Source organism: Delphinus delphis, chromosome 11, assembly GCF_949987515.2.
Source record: "Delphinus delphis chromosome 11, mDelDel1.2, whole genome shotgun sequence".
NCBI classification, from domain to species: Eukaryota; Metazoa; Chordata; class Mammalia; order Artiodactyla; family Delphinidae; genus Delphinus; species Delphinus delphis.
In genome coordinates, this window is record NC_082693.1 from 1,171,711 (window position 1) to 1,190,912 (window position 19,202).

The 19,202-nt window shown below is 60.3% G+C and overlaps 1 protein-coding gene across 5 annotated transcripts in view; it reads left to right on the forward strand.

Annotated features, from left to right (window-relative positions):
- MICAL3 (microtubule associated monooxygenase, calponin and LIM domain containing 3) overlaps positions 1-19,202 on the forward strand; it is a 175,926-nt gene that overhangs the window by 128,536 nt on the left and 28,188 nt on the right. Inside the window, exons 27-33 of one of the 5 annotated variants that reach the window (XM_060024039.1) lie at positions 5,061-5,256; positions 11,033-11,250; positions 12,524-12,610; positions 14,399-14,533; positions 15,488-15,550; positions 18,203-18,316; positions 18,983-19,120. In XM_060024039.1, coding sequence (XP_059880022.1) covers positions 5,061-5,256; positions 11,033-11,250; positions 12,524-12,610; positions 14,399-14,533; positions 15,488-15,550; positions 18,203-18,316; positions 18,983-19,120 — 951 coding nt within the window. Of the gene's footprint in view, positions 1-5,060; positions 5,257-11,032; positions 11,251-12,523; positions 12,611-14,398; positions 14,534-15,487; positions 15,551-18,202; positions 18,317-18,982; positions 19,121-19,202 lie in introns of those variants that run through there. The other 4 variants (XM_060024034.1, XM_060024035.1, XM_060024036.1 and 1 more) reach the window with 4 other exon arrangements.

The following is a 19,202-nucleotide window of genomic DNA, read 5'->3' on the forward strand; positions in this document are numbered from 1 at the left end:
CGGCCGGCCCAGCAGAGTCTGCTGAGGCCCAAACCAGCTGTCCCAGGGCCCTTCTGAGAAGGCCGTGGAAGCAGCCCCAGTGAGCCTTTCCCCCAAGATGGGCCTCCTCCTCCTGCAGACACCAGACCCCACTGTCCTGCCGGACGCGAGCGGGGACAGGGTCCCGGGCAGAGCGGCCGCCTGCTTCTCGGACAGCTGAGCGGCAGCTCAGCCGGCAGCTTGAGTGGCATGAGGTGGGGGGAGTGGGCTGCTTCTTCCCCGCGGGGCCGCTGGGCCACTCACGCCACGGGGTCCCTCTTGAAGGCAACGCCCCACAGAGGCAGCTGTCTCTGGTCCGGACAGCGGTCCTGTCCCGGGGTGGCCACGCGTTGCCGCAGAACTGCAGCAGGGACCCCCTCGCAGCCCCGTGAGGACAGGGGCTCCTCATGAGGAGGGCGACCTCTCCCCCAGGGTGATTTCACGCGTGTTGCCAAGGGCTTTGGCAGCGCTCGTCCGTCAGCTGAGAGCAGGTTCTCCTGTGAGGAAAATATTTGCTTGAGGATGATGTATGGAGCTCACACAGGCAGTGACTGGCCCAGAGCAGGGCCCGTCACTCAGGCTCAGAGCCTTTCTCTTATTTAGGGTGCCACCCAGATCCTGGAGCTGTTTCCCTTCGGTCTATGGAGCTGGAATTGGCCTCCAGTGACCTGAGATCTGCTTGCCTGGACTTAGGGAACAGTCAGCCTAGGAATGATCCCAAATCCCTCATCCCACTTTCAGCTGGGAAGCCCCTGTGTGTCGCCACATGAAAAGCATGTGACGTGGAGAGGCCGGGGGTCTTGGCCTGACCCTGCTGGTTCACTCTGACTTTCCAAACTGCCCTTCTGCAGCCTCTGCTCTCCTGGGCTCCTCCGAAGCTGACGAGACAGCGGGGACCCGGGGGCGGCAGGTGGGGGTCCTCTGTCACGGTGTCAGAACCACTGCCAAGGCTACCTCCACCATTACTTCCTTCAGTGTCTTAATTTACCATCACCATCCGGTTAGTCTGGCCAATGGCCCTTTGCTCAGGACAGAGAGTCAAGGATGCTGATTCTGTTGGTTTTTGTTTGTCTGAATTTCCCATGACATTTCAAGGTTATGGCCCAGGAATGCTAAGCACGCTTTGGCAGTTGGTGAATCTGGGGTACTTGGCGAGCATCCTCTGAGTGCCACCTTCCCTTTGGGAAAACGGCCTTCATGGGGACCCGGCCCTGAGGGAACATCCTGCTTTCCCTGGTCGCTGAAAGTGGGTGGAGACCAGAGGGGCCTGGGGCCTGACCAGTGAGTGACTCCAGCCCTCCCGCCTTTTACAGTGTCTCCAGTGGGAATGTCTTGGGCTTCACGGCCCACAGCCTCCTCTCTGTGGGGACCGATGTGTGAATGATCTGAGTGTTTCTGGCTTCGTTTTTGTTGCTTGTGGCCAAGCCCAGTATTAAATTAACATCTCCCCTCCCCAGAGCCCCAGCCTCTGGGCTTGGGGTTGGGTGATCCCCTGCTCTATGCAGCCTATGGAAACTCCAGAGAATTGACGCTGGGAGGAGGGCAGGATGTCATTCCAGACGCCAGACGCTCTGCTCCAGGACATTTCCATGGAGTCTCTGTCCTTCGTCATGAAGGTCATGATGGGGAGGAGATCGTGGTGAAGACGCCCCTGCGGGGAAAGGCAGAGCAGGACTCCAAGGAAATGCGCCTTGGCGGCAGCACACCAGGCCTCTGAGCAGACGCTGTGCTCCTGGGTCGGGTCGTGGCCGCACCGCTCACCAGCTGTGTGACCTTGGGCAGCTTACTGTCTCTGAACCTCGGTGATCTCATTTGCAAACTGTTACCTACCTTAAAGCTGGCGCCTACCTTCGTGTTCCTCCAGACCGCCCTCCTTGGATCCCTGGGTGGGCCACGCGCCCCTTTTCCATGCTCCCGTGGTCCCGCGTGTGTGCTCGAGCCCTGACGCCTCTACACGCCTGGAACCATCCCTATGAGGACTTTCTTTGCCATGCCCGGCCTGCGGCGCTCGGAGTAGAGAGCATTTTAGCCTGTGTTGTTTCCCCAGGTTCTCGTGGAATTCGTGGCAGACACTGTGCGTTTCCCCCAAGGGTCTTCCCATGAGTGTTTTCCTTCTCTACCTTGAAATTGCTCAGTCTGAACTGATGATGTGAGTTGTTTTCCCTTAAGTGACAGCTCTTACTCTGTTTTTCTTCTACCATCTAAAAGAAATACTGGTCTTTATTCCAGATTCATGGAATTCCCCAAAACTTTGTGCTCAGGTAGTTGCCACCCATTTATTTCCCTTTCCGTTTAAGGGCAGTTGTCAAAAATACACGATGGGAAGGACAGAATCAAGTGGTACTGTAGTCGGGGACCCTTGGCCTTGTCTTTATCGAGCTGGGTTTTGATGAGGAGAAGGGAGGCCAGGAAGGCTGGTGTTTGGAAAGGCTGGCCCCGCGATTTGAGCCTGTGCCCTTGGAGGGCCTGGGGGCAGGTGTGGAGACTGTCCAGACCGTGTCCATCTGCTGTGCTCCCTGCCTCTTTCATGCTGTCATCTGGAGACCACGTGTTTCCTAATTTTCCACACGCCCTCATCCAGCATCAGAGCTCACACTTCGGGGGCCCTGAGCTCAGTGTTGAAGGATAGTCCGGGGGTGTCCAAAATGAGGTTCCCGGGGCACCAAGACCGGGACGGGCAGATGTGTGCACACGGCACAGGATTCGTGCCCAGACCCCATGGTTATACGTTTACCTGCATTTGTAAGTGAACACGCCCCAGGTCTTGCTTTTCAGAAAGAATCTCTAGTGATTTGAAGGGTGCTGTTTGGCGGGAGATCCTGGTCACTGCAGCAGATGCGCTGAGACTTTATTCCGTGACTGCCCGCATTCACAGGGTTATTTCTAATGATTTTACAAGGAGGTTCGGAACATGCGCATGACAGAAGGCCCAGCCTTCCAGACATTTTCTGCACAAACTCTCACGTCACAAAAGTTACTAAATCAGTGTTCCCACCCCGTCCGTCAGCCCTTCATCAGGGGGCTTCTGGGCTTCGCCTGAAGACCACCTGACACTGGCTGGCGTGACCTCACCTGCTAAACCTAGTGTCGGTCCCTAAAGCCGAGAGTGTCGCCGAAGCCAGGTGCCTGCCCTGGCGGGACGCAAGGCCCTGTGCCCCGCCCCGCCCCGGTGCCTGCGTCCCTCCACCTGGGCCCCTTCCCGGTGCTGCTTGCTCTGTTCAGAGCCTCTTCCCTCCTTCTGTGTCCAGTAACTGTCGTTTGCAATCCAGGGCAGGTGGATGCAATGGACTTGTACAGATTGGTGGTGAAAATGTTCCTGGACCTCAGCTGTATCACCTAACTCCTAGAAGAGGGAGGCAAGAGTGTACGGAGCACAGAGGTGGCACCTGCACAAATGCGCGTACATGCGTGTGTAATTCACTTCGTACTCACACAATCCCGCGACGTGGGATTGTCCTTGTTCACGGATCAGGAAGCGAGCTCTCAGTGGTTGTGTGATTTTCCTAAGGTCCTTCAGCTGGTCACTGGCGGAGTCCGTTGTCTCAGCGGGTCTGTCTGACTCTGCACCACACGTGACGTCCTGTCACAGTGGACACAGGAGAGTGGTCGGTGGGCCTCTTCTGCCCAAACGTGGGGTCACAAGGTGTATTAGGAAGGGTAACGATGGAGATGGGGGAGGTGAGGGATGTGTGACGGCGACATCAGACACCTGAGACCTCAGAGTCCACGAGCCCATCGCAGGCCTCAGATTTCTTTTCTTTTCTTTTCTTTCTTTCCTTCTTTCTTTTCTTTCTGTTATTTATTTTTGGCTGCGTTGGGTCTTTGTTGCTGCACGCTGGCTTTTTCTAGTTGCAGCGAGTGGGGGCTACTCTGTTGCAGTGTGCGGGCTTCTCATTGCGGTGGCTTCTCTTGTTGCGGAGCACGGGTTCTAGGTGCACAGGCTTCAGTAGTTGTGGCATGAGGGTTCAGTAGTTGTGGTTCACGGGCTCTAGAGCGCAGGCTCAGTAGTTGTGGCTCACGGGCTTAGTTGCTCCATGGCACATGGGATCCTCCCGGACTAGGGCTCGAACCCGTGTCCCCTGCATTGGCAGGCGGATTCTTAACCACTGCACCACCAGGGAAGCCCAGTCCTCAGATTTCTTCGCAAAGGAACGATAGAGTCTAGAAACCGCCATCGTGGGCCTCCCAGAGCAATGATTGACCAGGCAGGGTCATCAGTGGATCTTCAGCCCCCTGACGTGGGTATTCTGGGAACAGGTAGTCCAGGGTCTCTCCGCATCACCCCACAGATTACTTATTAATTACAAAGGGGAAAAGGTCTCTTTACCACAGAGACGTGGGTGGGCGCCAGCTCAACCAAGCTGTCCAGCTGGTGTCACCAGGACCGAGGGGGCCTGACTGTCCTGCGTGGGTGCAGTGGGAGGAGCCCGGAGTCGTCCACAAGGTGTTCCCGTGGAACAAAAAGTCTTGCCGTGAATCTAAACGTGAGACAGACAAACCCACAGTGTGAGAAGCTCTGCAGAATAGCTTACCTGGACACCTCAGTAGACCAGCCAGATGCAGTGCCCGAACCTCGACTGGGTCCTGGACCATGGGGTGGGGCAGCAGGTCCGGACCATGGGATTGCAGCAGCAGGTCCTGAACCAAGCGGGTGGGGACATTGGGTTCTGGACCATTTTATGGGGGGCAGCGGGTCCTGGACTTTGTCGGGGGACAGCAGGTCTTGGACCGAGGGGGTGGGGCAGCAGAGAGGACTCCCTTCTCAACAGGCTGCTTTCCCTTGAGGGCCAGTCCTGCCCCTGCCCCCTGGCCAGTGTGCACTGCTCCCCAGGCTGTCGCGTCCCTGTAGGGCAGATGTGGGGTCTTTTGTCTTCTGCCCCCTCACACCAGAGACCTCTGGGCTCTCCGGGGCCCGACCTTGTTGACTGCTGCCGTGTCCGGCTCCCTGGCCTCGTGGGACAGCTGCCCCTCCTTCCAGGGAGAAGTTCCTTCCCTCGTCCCTGTCGCTGATCCCAGAACTTTGCTTCTTGCTTGTCGTGCAGGCCCGAGCGTGAACGGCCTGGAGGAGCCCAGCATCGCTAAGAGGCTGCGGGGCACCCCGGAGAGGATTGAGCTGGAGAACTACCGCCTGTCGGTGCGGCAGGCGGAGGGGCTGGAGGAGGTGCCCGAGGAGACGCAGGCCGAGCACAACCTGAGCAGTGTGCTGGACACGGGGACGGAGGAGGACGCGGCCAGCAGGTCAGCCTGTGGGGCTGCGTCTGTGACGGGCAGGGGAGCGGGGCCCTGAGCCCAACGGCCTGGGTTTGCGTCGTGACCCGTGACTGGGCGGTCGTGTGACCTCTCTGCCTGTCCCCTCGTCCGTGAGAGGGGCAGCAGCACCAGGGCCTCCTGCAGAGTTGTGCGAGTGTCCCGGGGTAGAAGGTGCTTGGGACAGAGCTGGGCACGTGTAGGTGCTTGTAGGTGTTGGCTGCGGACTCCAGCGTCCAACTCCTCAGCTGGTCGTCCTCCGGGGCCTGTGAAATATATAGGATGTGCATCTTGCCCCCTCGTGGTAAGGAAAGCGATGGTGACCAGGACCAGGATGGAGGGTTGACTGAGGTTCAAGCCCAGGGTCTCTGGTCCACATCCAGGGCTCTCCATGTTCCCTGCCGCCTGGTGCCCCAGCTCCCCGTCTCGTTAGTCAGAAAGGACCAGTTTGTTTGACTTAATTCAGAGATTCAGTACTTACTGAGCACCTACCAAGACCTTAACCCTGCTTTTCATTGAAAAGGAACAGAAAAAATGTGCCCTGGGCTGGTGTTTACAGATGTGTCGGGGGAGGGGCTTCCACGGGGCGGGGGCGGCAACCGTGCCCCTGGGGGTGGGTTCCATGGAGGCTCTGGGGTGACTCAGCCACCGGGTCGCCGTGCAGCCTTGGGGAAGCTGTCTCATCGCTCTGGGCTTCTTACTTTCTCCCGTGTGTGGAAAGAGGCAGAAACCTCACAGTGCGTGGTGCCGGCCGGCTGAGCCGCGTGCACCTTTGGGGAAAGTGCCCCACACACCCCCTCATCTCTGTCCTTGTCCGCGCATTCCCGTCACCCGCAGGCCTGCCTGAGTCAGTGGGGTCAGTGCCCAAGTCAGGGCTCAGCAGGAGACCCTACGGGCTGGAAGAGAACAGGACAGGCAGGTGGAGTGGAGTCAGGACAGGCGGACCCCCTGCAGCCCCCCTTGCAGAGCCTTCCCAACCAGCACCCTCAGGACGCAGCGCTCCCGAGGTGGGGCGGAGTGGAGGGCTGGGCTCGGTGACATGGGCAGACCCTGTCCTGCAGGAATAACATTTCCTGCACTGTGATCTGTAAACCGAGGGATTATGGGGCAGGAGTGGAGGTGATGTAGCCTGGGCTTTGCAGGAAGGCTGAGTCACAGCCTTCGTAGCAGTGAGGTAGAAGGATAGGTCAGTCAGCACCCAGTGGTGTAGTAAATACCCCATCGTACTCAAGTTCGCATTTGAAAAAGCACTAAGCGTGGATGCTATGTAAAGTGTAACAACGGTCTCATAAGAGTGCGGCGCCAGAGCTCACTTCCCCAAGGAAGCCGTAAGATGCCTCCATCCTTCCTTGGGGAGTCATCGGACTTGAAGATGAGAGATGACAGAGTTTCCAGGAACTGACCGGTCCAAGCGGGGATTCACTCTCCTCTTACCTCGGGCGCCTGCGGTGCGGGCAGAGCGCGGGGTGCCGTTGGGACGTGACTTTGCAGGCAGACAACCCAGACTTGAGGCCTAGCTCCACCTTCGGCTAGTTGGCGGCAAGTTTCTTACGCTCTCTTGCCCTCCTTTCCTCATCTGCAAAGGACACTGCGCTTCAGAGGTTTGCTTTGAGCATTAAACCAAATAAAGTAGTGGGCACAGTGTCTGCACCCGGTGGGCAGTTGCTGTAATCACTGTCTTACCTGTGGATCCAGGCACAGCCCAGGCAACCCTCACTAGGAGCGGCAGGGTGGTGATTCCTGTTTGGGTTTCCTTGAACAGGTGGTTTAAGTGCCAGAAATCGGGCTTGCCTCGAATTTGCCCTGGGGCAGTGGTGACCAAGCTTCGCCTGCATCAAAATCACCCGCCGGCTCGTGAGAGCACAGACAGCTGGGAGGTTTCTGTCCCAGTCCGTCTGGGGTAGAGCCCATGATCTGCATGTCTCAGAAGTTCCCGGCTGGTGCTGTGGTCTGGAGACCACGCTCTGAGAACCACTGCTCTAAATTTCTCAGATGTCCCTGATGCGACACGTGCGACACTTGGTCGAAGGATAATTCCTGGCCCTGCTCCTGCCAGGGTCTCACTCGGTGGGCGTGGGGTGGAGACCAGGAACACCTGTTTTGACAGATACCCAGGCGATTCCCATCATCTTTGCGGTTTCCTTCACACCAGCAGAGAATCTCGACCGAGGCCTCATCAGCTCCATGACCCTTCCTTGGAGGGGCGGGAAGGAGCATCTTCCAGAGGGGACCCTGGAAACAGTACTTGCATTTTCTCTGGGAGAGCCTGGGTGCCGGGGCAGGAGAAGGCTGGTCTGGTTTCCGTGTGTTTTCTCCTTCCTGTGTCGGGGAGGGCCGGAGCCCAGGTGTGCTTCCCAGACGGGCAGCCAGGGCTGCAGAGGACTCCCTGAAGGTCACAGGAGACAGGCCAGCCCAAAGGGTGACAGCGTGAGGAACAGCCCCTCCTGCGAGGCACACCTGACTGCTCCCCTTCTCACCCTCCACCCGCAGGGTGCCGGCCTGAGCGCGGAGTGATCTCCACCGCGTGCAGATCGCAGGACCCGGCAGGTCTCCTCCACAGGCGGCTCAGTGCTTACAGGGTTGGCAGGGTGGGCAGGACCTTGTCCCGCCGCGCAGGACGGGGCGTTGCTCGGAGACGCTCTGATTACCAGCGGGTTAACTTAAAAGGGAAGCCACCAGCAGCTTCAGGTGGTGTCCATCCGCGGCGGCTGCCCGAGTTCCCACGTCGACGCGGCAGCCAGGAACCGGGTCGTGACCTTCCTCCTGGGTTTGACGGGGTGACCTGATGTGGGCGGACGCTGGGGGTTCCTGACTTCTCACCCAGACCATCCCACCTCTGGAAGCCCGGCTTCCTCATTTGTGGGAACGGGGATGATAACAGTGGCTGTGCCCTTGAGCTACTGTGTGATCAGCTGAGCTGATCCATGTGAAGTGCCTCGTGCTCCAAGCACGTCCTCTTCTCTGGATCTGCTCCTCTGCGGCTCTTTTAAGTCTGGAGCAGACCTTGTCCCTTGAGAAGCTGGTCCGTTGACTTTGTGTCCTCCTGCCAGCCCACCGTGGGCTCGGTGAGAAGACGGCGCCTGGGGAGGTTCGGGGAAGGCGCTGTGGGAGGAGTGATTCGGCTACACCCAGCGGGGAGGCTTCCGCTCCGTGGTTCCAGCGGGACGTGTCAGCTCCGCCGATGGGCTTTGCTGAGGGGCTTCACAGGGACCACCTCCCACCCTGTGAACGCGGGTGCAGCCTGCCTGGCCTTCCTGGTTGCGTCCCTCATCTGCTTTTGCCCATCTCGGCAGTGCTAGGCAAGCGATAAGAGAGGGTGTGGCCTGGGAGGCTGCCTGGATCGAATAGCCACGGGGCAGGATGGAGTTACAAGTGTGGAAGCAGATCCCTGCTGTCGTGGAAAGCTCGTCTTAACGACTACATTTTCTGGCTCTGTGTCTCCGGAGAGGCTGTGTCCTGTGGTCTTCCTCTCCTCCCTAAAGGGCAGGGAAGTCGGTTGTCTTGTGTTTTGTTCTGCTGTAGGGGTTCTGCCTCCTGGAAGTGTTCCAGGCTGTAGTCCAGGCAGGGAATGCGCCTCACACAGATCCTTCCTCCTGCCCCTCAAAGGCCAGACCCAGAGATTCAGGCGCTGGGAGCAGCCCGAGAATATATCATAAGATGAACCTTGAGTAGTGACTTCACACTGCGAATCTGACATGACGTGAGGAGCCTAGCCAGACCCGGAGGGCTGCTCTGAGGGCCCGTGGATGGTGATGCCTGGGGAGGAGCAGCTGGCAGTACCTGTCCATCTCTCTCTCTTTCACCAAGGCAGGCAGGGCGGCTTGCCTGTGTCCCATCTCTAGAAGCGTGTGGCACTCCAGAAGCATGGTTGACCTTCCGCCCTGTTTTTGTGCTCTGTGCCTCCCTTGCTATTCTCCGTGGTCCTTGAGCTGTCACAGCTTCAAGTAGGGCCTCATCACGCAAGCTGCCCTCATGACACGGCACGGGGAGGGGCTGCCCTGAGCCCACCCCCCAGAGAGCTGCCCGCCGACAGCTGGGGCCCCAGTGCGCCTGGCATGAAGGAGGGCAGGCTGGCCTCCCTGTCCACCTGAAGTGTTGCAAATCGACCTGAGGTTAGAGCTGAGCACAGGAGGCATTCTTACCCTGATTTCACGTTTGAAAGATGTTAAATGACACACACGGGCTCACACGCTGTCGTTAGTTAATAAGTGTAAAGAAGTAAAATCACAACGATAAGGCAAAAATCATGGCTAAGTAAACACTGAGGGCTAACAAACTCCAGAGGACAAGCTTTCTGTGGTCCACATTCTTATGTCTTCCCACTTGAAACTGCCTCGCACAGACCCCCACCGCCCTGCATTTACCGGCCACCTTGTCTAGTCCTGGTGTTCGCATCTTATCTCCCCTGACACTGAAGATCTTTTCTGTGGCAGCTTTGTGACGTCTAGGAAGGGCACTGTGGGCAGAGACACTCAGTAAATTATAGTTGAATGAATGAGTGAAGTAGGAGTTGCCAGACTGAGCTGCCGGCAGTGAGGAGCCGCTCTTTCTTTCTGAGGTCAGCGGCTGAGCTTCAGTGGGTGCTCAGAAACGTCTGCTGAGTGCACGCATGAATGAGTGTGTAAACAAGCGAATGGATGGCTGGAGGACCGGAGTGTAGCACAAGCGCGATGCGGTCAGTAAAGTCTCACTCCACTAGGGGCACCTGCTACAAGCCGGTGTTCACACCCCCTTCCCGGCGTGGACACAGGCTTGGAGAGCATGACCAGCCAGCTCGTGGTCACACAGTTGTCGTGGCAAAGCCCTGCGGCCCAGTGAGGGGTCGAGGGACACAGCCCTGCAGGCCACCCTCACCTCTGACTCGATGAAAGTGATGGAGTCCCCAGCGCCACCCTCGGGTGCAGTAATTTTCTAGAAAGGCTACAGGACAGAACCCACTGGCGGGGCTGTGCTCACGGCCCTTCTCCGTTACGGAGCGGAGCGCGGAGGCCAGTCTGAGAAGGGCGGCTCCCGTCCCTGCGGGCTCAGGCAGAGCCACTCTCCTGGTGTTAATGTGTGACGACACCCACAGAGCCTTGGGGTCCACGTTCCCTGTGGAATGTGGTTGAGCCCGGTCTCCGGGTCGGCTGACGCTGGTGACCCAAGGCCTTCACCCCAAACCACGTTCTTAGACTCTCCATCCTGACCGGAGGCCCCAGGGAGTCAGGCCTCCCCATCAGGCAGGGCATCCCGGGGCTTAGGGTCTCCTCCAGACACGGGCGGCTGGGCGAGGCCCTCTGAGCAAGGCGGGAGCTCTTAGCCCCGGGAGCAGGCGTCGGGGCCCTCGCGCAGCGAGCACCCCTCCTCAGGGTGGGCGCTTGTCCAGGCGCCCTCACCCGCAGCGTTGCACACTGCACTGTGGGGTTTGGGAGCGGGGCCTGGGGCTCCCTTTCCTGTGAGCAGCACCTCCGCCAGCCCGCTTCCTGCCGGCGGCCCTTCTTCCCACCCGGGATCCTCCAACGAGATGGTGCGTCCACGGGAGCGGAGGTGCTCTTCACCCTCGGTCCCCAGGGTCACGAGCTTCGAGCCTGTGCTTGGCGGGGCTGCCCCGGCCTGTGTGACCCATCTCGCCCTCCATTCACCCTCTGTGCGCTGGCCCCAAGGTGTCGTCCCTCCCTTCCCGCCCGGCAGGTGCCTTGCCGGGAGCCTCTGCCTGTGCCCCTGGCTTTGAGCCACCCCCTTCTCCGTTCTGTGGCCCCCTCACTGGGTTCTGTGGTCACTTCTGCAGCAGTTCCGAGTCCGAGATGGAGGAGGAGGAACCCCCACTGCCCCCCTCGGACCTGGGCGGCGTTCCCTGGAAGGAGGCCGTGAGGATCCATGCTCTTCTGAAAGGAAGGAGTGAAGAGGAGCTCGAGGCCTCCAGGAGCTTCGCAGCTGAGGAGGAGGACGCGGAGGACGCAGGGGACGAGGAGGACGAGGAGGACGAGGAGGACGCGTCTAGTGAAGGTCAGAGTAAAGCCTCTTCTCCCGACCCGACCCGCGTGTGGGAGGCTTCTGTGGCCGGGGTCACGTGGCATGCCTCCCACAGGCCCCAGGGGACCCATGAAGGGCTGTCCGGGTAGAGCTGCATGCAGAGGCAGATGAGGGCCTCCTCCAGGTCAGGCCACTCGTCCTGTCCTGTTCCAGCTAAAGGAACGAAGGGAACTTAGCTTTCTGGGGCTTCCCTGGCTCCTGGTCCTGGACGTCGGAGGCTGCCGAGCATTGAGGAGGGAGGGCCCCTCAGGAGGGGTCACCGGTGGTGCGTGGTGACGTGCTGGGACCTGTGTCCTGGTAGGTCAGTCGGGCTGGCTCTGAGATGCCTCTTGTCTCGCACTTGAGGTGTTGGGTCCTGCCCCGTCCGCCTGTGTGATCCCGGGTGGTGAGGAAGAGCTTCCTGGGCTCCTTCTCTGGCCTTTGTCGGAGGGTCAGTCTCCCTGTCCCGGCTGCACCGGGCCTGGAGTGGTGATCAGGGCCAGGCAGGCAGAGCCCTGAGTCCGCGGGAACTCGTGTCTGCTTAGGCCGTGGTGTCCGTGTGGGGTGTGGGCAGGATGAAGAGGACGTGAGCCGTTAGCCAAGGAGCCTGGCCCGTGGGGCTGGCCCTGGAGGGCTCTGCGCCTTGCAGGCCTATCTCTCTGTTCCTCCTGGAGTTCCCTGTGCTCGGCGGCCAGTCCCAGCCCGGGCTCGTTCGCTCCAGCTCAGTGAGGGCCAGGCGCTGACCGGGCAGGGTGCGCATTACCCGTGGTCCTCAGCTGGCAGTGGAGCCCCAAGCTGGCGGCCCTGACGAGGTCAGGCGGCAGACGTGGGGCCTCCCTCGGGCTCCTGGAGCCCCCGTGGCCCCGGTTCTGCCGTGTAGGCCTCCCTCCCACCTGGAGGTTGGGGTGGGACCCCAAGGCAGCACGTGGGGCCTGCACACCGCCCTCGTGTGAGGAGTAGGGGGTGGCATCCGGGCTGCTTCCTCCGCCAGCTGTGTCTGTAGAGCCGAGTGCCCCGGCGTGAGTCAGTGGGGATCGCGTGCACGGCCCGCCCCAGGGGACACAGCCAGGGGTCGGGGCGTGGTGCCCCCTCTTCAGGAGAGCTTGGCCCTGCTTCCCTCCCGAGACCTGATCTCCTGGACGTGGAAGTAGCGTCCGGCTCCAGCCTGCGGGAATGGGCTTGGAGTGGAGGAACCTGGGGATGACTCTTCTCTCTGTCCTCTCCTCCCCGTCTGCCCCCACGCGGTGCTTTGCTGTGGGTGTGGAAGGAGAGTACTGGCCCCGGGACAGAGAACTCCTGCAAGGCCAGCCGCTGGGGCACCTGCCAGAGGAAGAGGACATGGGTACACGTGAAGGTACCTCTGCCCACCTCCACCCCGGCCCCTGGCAGCCGTCCAGCTGCCCCCGAGAGCAGGTCCCCTGTGGAGAGACGGGGTTTCCTAGAGCTGCAGTGGCGGGCGAGGCATCCACCCCTGGGTGCCCCTGTGCCCCTTGACCATTTGCTGCCAGTCCCTCATCCGGTTACGACTCAGCTCCTCCTCTGATGTGAGCCGAGCACCCCACGTCACAGTCAGCTCTCAGAAGTGGCGGGGCCAGCACAGGCGCCCGGAGCCCCTCCCCTGTGCCTGGGCGATGAGTCCCCAGGGCTGCATGCACTGGCGACACGCAGGCGCGCCCCAGGGAGAAGGCTCGCTGTCTTCCCCTGCTTGCCTGGAAGGTGGAGAAGGGGCCTGCGTTTCCTCCTTGACTTAATGTCTCGGTCCGAAGACAGTCGGGCTCTCTGGTGGCTGCTGTGACTCAGCCCCGTCCAGCACCACCAAGGCCCCTCGACCCTAGAGGAAGCCCTTAGAGGCCAGCGGCTCCCAAGAGAGCACACGGGCTGCGACCCCACGCCCAGCACAGCCCCCATCCACGTTCGGTGGCCTTAGCGGTGAGTTCTGCCCACGTCACGTTCCCTGTTGCTTGGAGATTAGGAGGTTGTCGTTTTCATGATGAAGCCAAAGCCAAAGCCAGGTTGCCCAGTTAGACCGTAGAGAGTCCTTCTGATCAGGTGGTACCTGCTCTTGCTGCCCGAGAAGCCACCCTCCCTCCTGTAGGGTCCCCTCCCCCAAGTCGCTGGCTGTCCCTTATTTTAACCCAACTGTATGGCATGGTCCAAGCACTGATTATGGGAGCCCTCGGGGCAGGGGTGCATGCAGATTCCTTGGGCCCCCGAGAGCAAGAACAGCCTGAAGGCGGGGCCCCTGGTGAGTTCTCACCTGGCTAAGAAGCCGAGCCTTATGTCCAGGGGTGGATCAGCGGGGCCCCTGGTGAGTTCTCACCTGGCTAAGAAGCCGAGTCTTACGTCCAGGGGTGGGTCAGCGGGGCACCAGTAGCGTGTTCGGGAAGAGGGCTTTGACCTCAGAAAGGGCAAAGAGGGGTTTACTTCTTGTTCCCGTGAACTCCCAGTGCTCTGGGGTCTGCAGGACAGACTCCGCTTCCTCCCCACCGCAGCCTTCTCTGAGCGCACCCCCGCCTCAGCCCAGCATATGCTGCATGAGGCCCATTGTAGAAGGGGGTGTTTTTCTCTTTAGCTGCAGAAGATAAAAACTAGAATCCCAGCAGCGTCACTGCCTGCCCCATGTGAGCTGGCTGCCCTGTCCCGCCCCACCTCTGTGTCCACGCGGCAGGGGGCCATAGGCACGGGCTGTGTGGCCAACAGAGCCACGTACTTGGGACCTTGGGAGGCTGGCCCTGCAGAGGCCAGTTGTGACCCGCTCTTTTCTCCTAACTGGGCACTTGGGTCCCTCAGACACAGTTAAGATGAAAAGAGCTTCAGAAAGGAAGGTACTTTCTGCATCGGAGGGGAGTGTAGGACTCTCTTCTTCCACATTGACAGCTGCATGAGGCTTGAAGGACTGAATCAAGTTGAAAGAGTAGAAGTCGGGCGTGTGTGCGTGTGCACGTGTGTGTGCGTGTGCTTATTCTCAATCCTTGCTTCTTTCTGATTCAAACTGATCCTGGCAAGTATGGTAACTTTTCCTTCTGTTTCCTCTCCTGTGGTGTTTGATCCTTCCTTCCCTGGCCTGTTTACTTTCTCCTTCCTTCCTTCCCGTCATCTCTCCCTTCCTCATCTCCTCTGCCCCTCGAACCTGGTACACTAGCTGGGAGCCCAAGGCTGCAGCAGCTCGTAAATCCAGCCGATCCCTTGGAGATCCAGGCTGACGTGCACTGGACGCACATCCGTGAGAGCCAGGAGGAGCAAGTGTCACCAGCCTCTGAGTCCCCTCCTTCCAGAGGTAACTCCTCCAGGTGCAGGGTGCCTGGCACCTCTGTCCCGCTTCCCCTCGGGCTGCCGGGGACTCTCCTGTAGGGCGGGGCCCCCAGGCTCCTCACAAGTAAGAGCCAGCGGAGCATGTCTGCTCCCTGGGCTCTCGTCAGAGGATATGTGAAGTCTCGGTGGGTAAGAGGTGGGCTGTTGTCCGCTGACGCGAAACAGTGAACTTGACGTTGGGAAAACCAAGAATTTGCTGACGTTGCCCGTGTCACTAGGCAGGGTTCTTCCTTCTCCACTTGGAGGAATGTCCTGTGCTTTTCCTCATGCGGTGTGTCTCGGTGTGAGTGTGCACGGACAGGATGGGGTCAAGGGACCATATCTTGGACTGAAATAAAGTTTTAAGAAGCAGTTTATATCCAGGAGGCCTCTGAAGGAGCGTCGTTACCAGCTCTAGGTTTTAGGGGAGGTGCTCTGCAGCCCACGGCAGGACGATGATGAAACTTGCTCTGGCTTCTTTGAAGGAAGGAAAGGAAAACCTGGAGACCGTGCCCGCCTTGGTGCTTCGCCCTCTGTCTCTTGCTCACCTGTCTCCACGTTTGCACTCGGTGCCTGTTGGGGACACAGCCTGCAGGGTGCCGAGGGCGCAGAGCGGGTGGCCCGGCCTTCATGGGAGTTAGCCACCTTCGCCGCAGGCAAGGCCCACCTCTTTAACCACGTTTGCGGCCGCGTAAACACCCAGCAGCTCTGCAGGAGCCAAGAGAGGGCCTGCTGACCGGGGACGCCCCCTTGACCCTCCCGTGCTCTCTCTCCTCTCCCTGTCCCGACACCCTGCTTGCCCCTGGTTGGGGCCGGACGGGCCTCGGACTGTAACGTCGTACGTGTCTCTTCCGTGTGGACCACAGGAGGACCTCCGCTCTCCTCGCCGGGAACGCTTACTCCCGTGTAACTTTGTATTTATCGTCTGTTTCAAATTCAGGGCCCGACCTTCCCTCCGTTCGCCGTGCAGCAGTGCAGGCCTGGCTGGAGTCGGTCTCCGGAGGTTGTTGGGTGATGTTCGTTCTCTGCCCGCTCACCGTAACCACTCTCTTGGCAGCTCTGCTGGTCCCTTAACTCTGGACTTCTAGTGCTGCCGCTAGTGCATGCGCGGCGGAGGGCGGGGGCACGTGCATGCCTCGCTCAGGCCGCCGCCCTTGCATGGACCAGACACGCCACGCGCCCTCCTGGGAAGACCAGAGCAGAGCAGTAGTGCAGTCGGGCGGGGGTGGGTGTCGTTTTGTTAGCAGACATCGAGTGAAACCGAAGCCGAAGGACTGTGCACAGCACTGAGGCTCAGAGTCCGCAGAAATGAGGCTGGACAGTGGCTGGGTGTGGGCTGGAGGATTCTCGCAACAGTCAGTACCGCTCCTGTGGTGCCACGACTGAGGCAGTCAGTACTGGGGTGAGGGCCAGGCTGGGTCTGCAGGCCGAGGTGCAGGGCTCTCTGCAAGCTCTCAGGCCACGAGGGAGCCGAGAGACCTTGCCTGTCCTCAGTGCACTTTTCGGCGGGGGGGCATTTCTCAGTGAGGGGCTCTGGCATCGGGCAGGGCGTGGGACAGCCTTGGCCCCCACCGGTTGTGAAATGCAGAAGGGCTGGTTGCCCCTTCCGAGTGGGCAGGCTGGTTGCCCCACCAGCCGCCTGCCAGCCGCCCGTTATCCTCCTCGGCTCACAGGTCAGGAGGCACCTTCACGCCGAGCTGTAGAGAGGGCTGCGGTCACCCTCTTCTAGTTAGTTTTGTCCCCAGGACGGTTGGACGAGGCTGAGGTATCGGGACGCCCCGGCGGCCGCTGAATAGACCGGAGCTGAGCGTGTCGGCGCCACCTGCTTCCTTGTGTGTGGCTGCTTCTAGCACCCGCTCCATCCTAACTCGGATTAACCCCCAGTTCCCTCCCTCAAGCTATGTCTCTTTCAGCGTTGCTGCTGCTGCATTGATGCTTGTCGCGTATTTTGATACATGTGACAGTCGTTCCTTTCAGGGTGCCGCTGAGGACCGTAGACTCCTAACCCCGAGTCTGTGCAGATGTTTCTCTGAGTAGGAGAACCGCTGGGGGCCACAGGGCCAGGTCTGGGCTTGGGCTGCTCTAGTGTCCTGTGTCTGGAGCCACCCCAGGCTGGGGAGTCCGTGTCACTCTTGCTTCCAACGGACTTGCCAACACAAACGTGTAAAATTGCCTCTCGATGCCCGGCCACTCACAGACTAATCGTAGCGCGTGTGGGCCCGGCGGGCACCCGCCGTGGGGCGGGCCCGGGTTCTGTCCCCATCAGCGGCCAGCTCGCTGTCCACAGGAAGCCCCGGGAGGAGAGGCTTGCTTGCCTCAGAAGTCCCCTCCGCTGCTGTGTGATGAGTGAGCAGCAGTGCTGGCGCACAGAGGTCTCCGTCTGTGGAAGTAGCTGAGCGCTCTCCCCAGGACTGGTCCTGGCAAATGCCATCGTCACAGGAGGGCGTCCTGGCCCTGCCTCGTCTGTCCCACAGCGATTTCATAGCACTCTCCCAAGTGGGTGTGCACCATCACCTCGTCTTAATAAGCCGAGTGCACAGGAGGGGTGGTGAGGATAAGTAACAGCTTAAGGAATTATTTAAAAACACCAAGACTCACCCACATGCCACCTGGGTCAAGAAGTACATTCCTAGCACCTAGAGGTGTCCACCTCCAGGCCATCACGGCTGTCTTGTCCCCAGTTTCCTTGTGCTCTGACCCTGTGGCCACTCATGGTCACTGCTGGGTACTGCACAGCCCCGGGCACCGGGGACGCAGCTTCACGAGGCTGGGCTGCTGGCCATCGAGGGTCTCATGGTCCTGTGGCCTGGCCTTGCGTTTCAGCGGGCTCCTCTGCTGCCCAGCCTGCCGGGCTTGACCCTGAGACCAAGTATGTGTGGGTCAAAGGCCAGCCCCTTTCCTGAAAGGAGACCCGAGAAGAGCCCCCAGGGCACCCCAGGAGGAGGGACCCCTGGTCCAGGCAGCGCAATGCGTCTGTGGCTGCTTCCTGCTGCCTTCTTGTAACCTGAACTGTAGTCTGAGTTCTTGTGCAGGGTTAGGAACAGGTGTGAGTGTGTGTGTGTGTGTGTGTGTGTGTGTGTGTGTGTGTGTGTACGTTAGCCTCCTTGCTCAGGAGAAATGAAGCTTTGCCGCATTTTGCGGTGCTGAAGGGCTGGTCTTGAGTCCAAAAAAACGAACTTTCCACGTCCCCTCGTCCCTCTCTCTTACACTTAAAAAAAGTACGTGTCTAAATTCTCCCAAGCGGGGCTGCAGCCCTGCCGGTCGGTCACCCCCCTGCACACGGCACTGGTGCCAGGCTGAGCGGTGGGGCTGCAAACAGACCTCCCAGCTGCCTGGGCTCCGTGTCTTCCCTGAAAGGCAGGGTTAGCAGCCCCCTCGAGGGTTAAGCGGCTTGTGCACGCTTCGGTGGGTGCAGGGCCCCGCTGCCACGTTTGCAGCTGGGTACCTTCCTGATCCGTGTTCAGGAGGCCCCGCCCAGCCTGGCCCCGCCCTGCCCTCGGAGCCCTCCCGGCCCACCGACCCCCACCCAGGCAGGCTTCTCCCCTCTCCTCTTTGCGGTCGTCACGTGACAGCCCTGGGAGCCCTCTGCCCACACGTCTGTTGTCTGTCTGTCGTCTCTCTCCTCTTCCTTCCTTTGAACGTCTCTGCCTTGCAGTCCCGTTTGACGAGGACGACCTGGAAGAAGATGTGGACTCAGAGCCAGCAGAGATAGAAGGCGAGGCAGCGGAGAATGGGGACACGGGGGACACTGGCGCAGAGCTGGGCGATGGTACGGGGACCCCAGAGCCTCCCCCAACCGTGGTGCCCGCCTTCTTCCTCCCGGGGAGGGGCCCGCAGTGGCCTGAGCTCAGGGAAGACGGAACACACATTAAGACAAAAGTGAGGTGCTCAGAGGAGCGGCCGTTAGGGCTCCTGGTTCCTTCCTTGTTCTGCCACTAATCTGAAGATGTGTCGTTTCACCCACCCTTTGGACGTGGGCTGCGCTCGTTAAGTCTTGGGGAGAAACCGAGCAGATTCAGGGCTTCCTACGAGGCCTTTAATCCAGCTGCTGCCTCTGGAAGCTGGTACGAGGAGGAGATGGTGTTGAGGGGGAGGGGCAGGGACTGGGCTGGGAGGTGAGAACGGGCGGGGCTGGGCCGGGAGGGCTCCGAGTCCCCGAGGCTGGTCCTTCCTGTGGAGCCGTCCGTGTGCTCAGGAAGGCCCGCACCCTCAAAAGAGAGGAGGTGCCATGGGCGTCCTGGGGCTCCGCGTCACAGAGGATGCTGTGTTGATGGACGAGTCTCAGGAGGGGGACCAGCGGGCAGCGCCTGGCCGGGATGCAGAGCCGGCTGGACCTCACGCTGCAGTTGGTGGCCTGGCGGCTGTCCTCTGAGGAGCCAGGAGCCTGGCAAGGAGCACAGCCTCACTTGAGGTCTGTGCTCACTTCTCTCGGCAGGTCAGCACTGGTCGGATGACGTTCCGTCAGAGACCGACACGGAGCTGCAGCAGGTGGCGGCGGGAGTGGGACTGGAGCTGCGGGTGTCTGAAGGCGAGGAGGAGCCACCGCCGGCCTTGGCAAGGCGCCCAGAGAGAGGTCTGTGTGCGAGCCCCTGCCCTCCCCTCCCTGCACGGCCCCTTCCCCTGTGGCACCTGTGCAGCTCACCTTTGGACCTTTG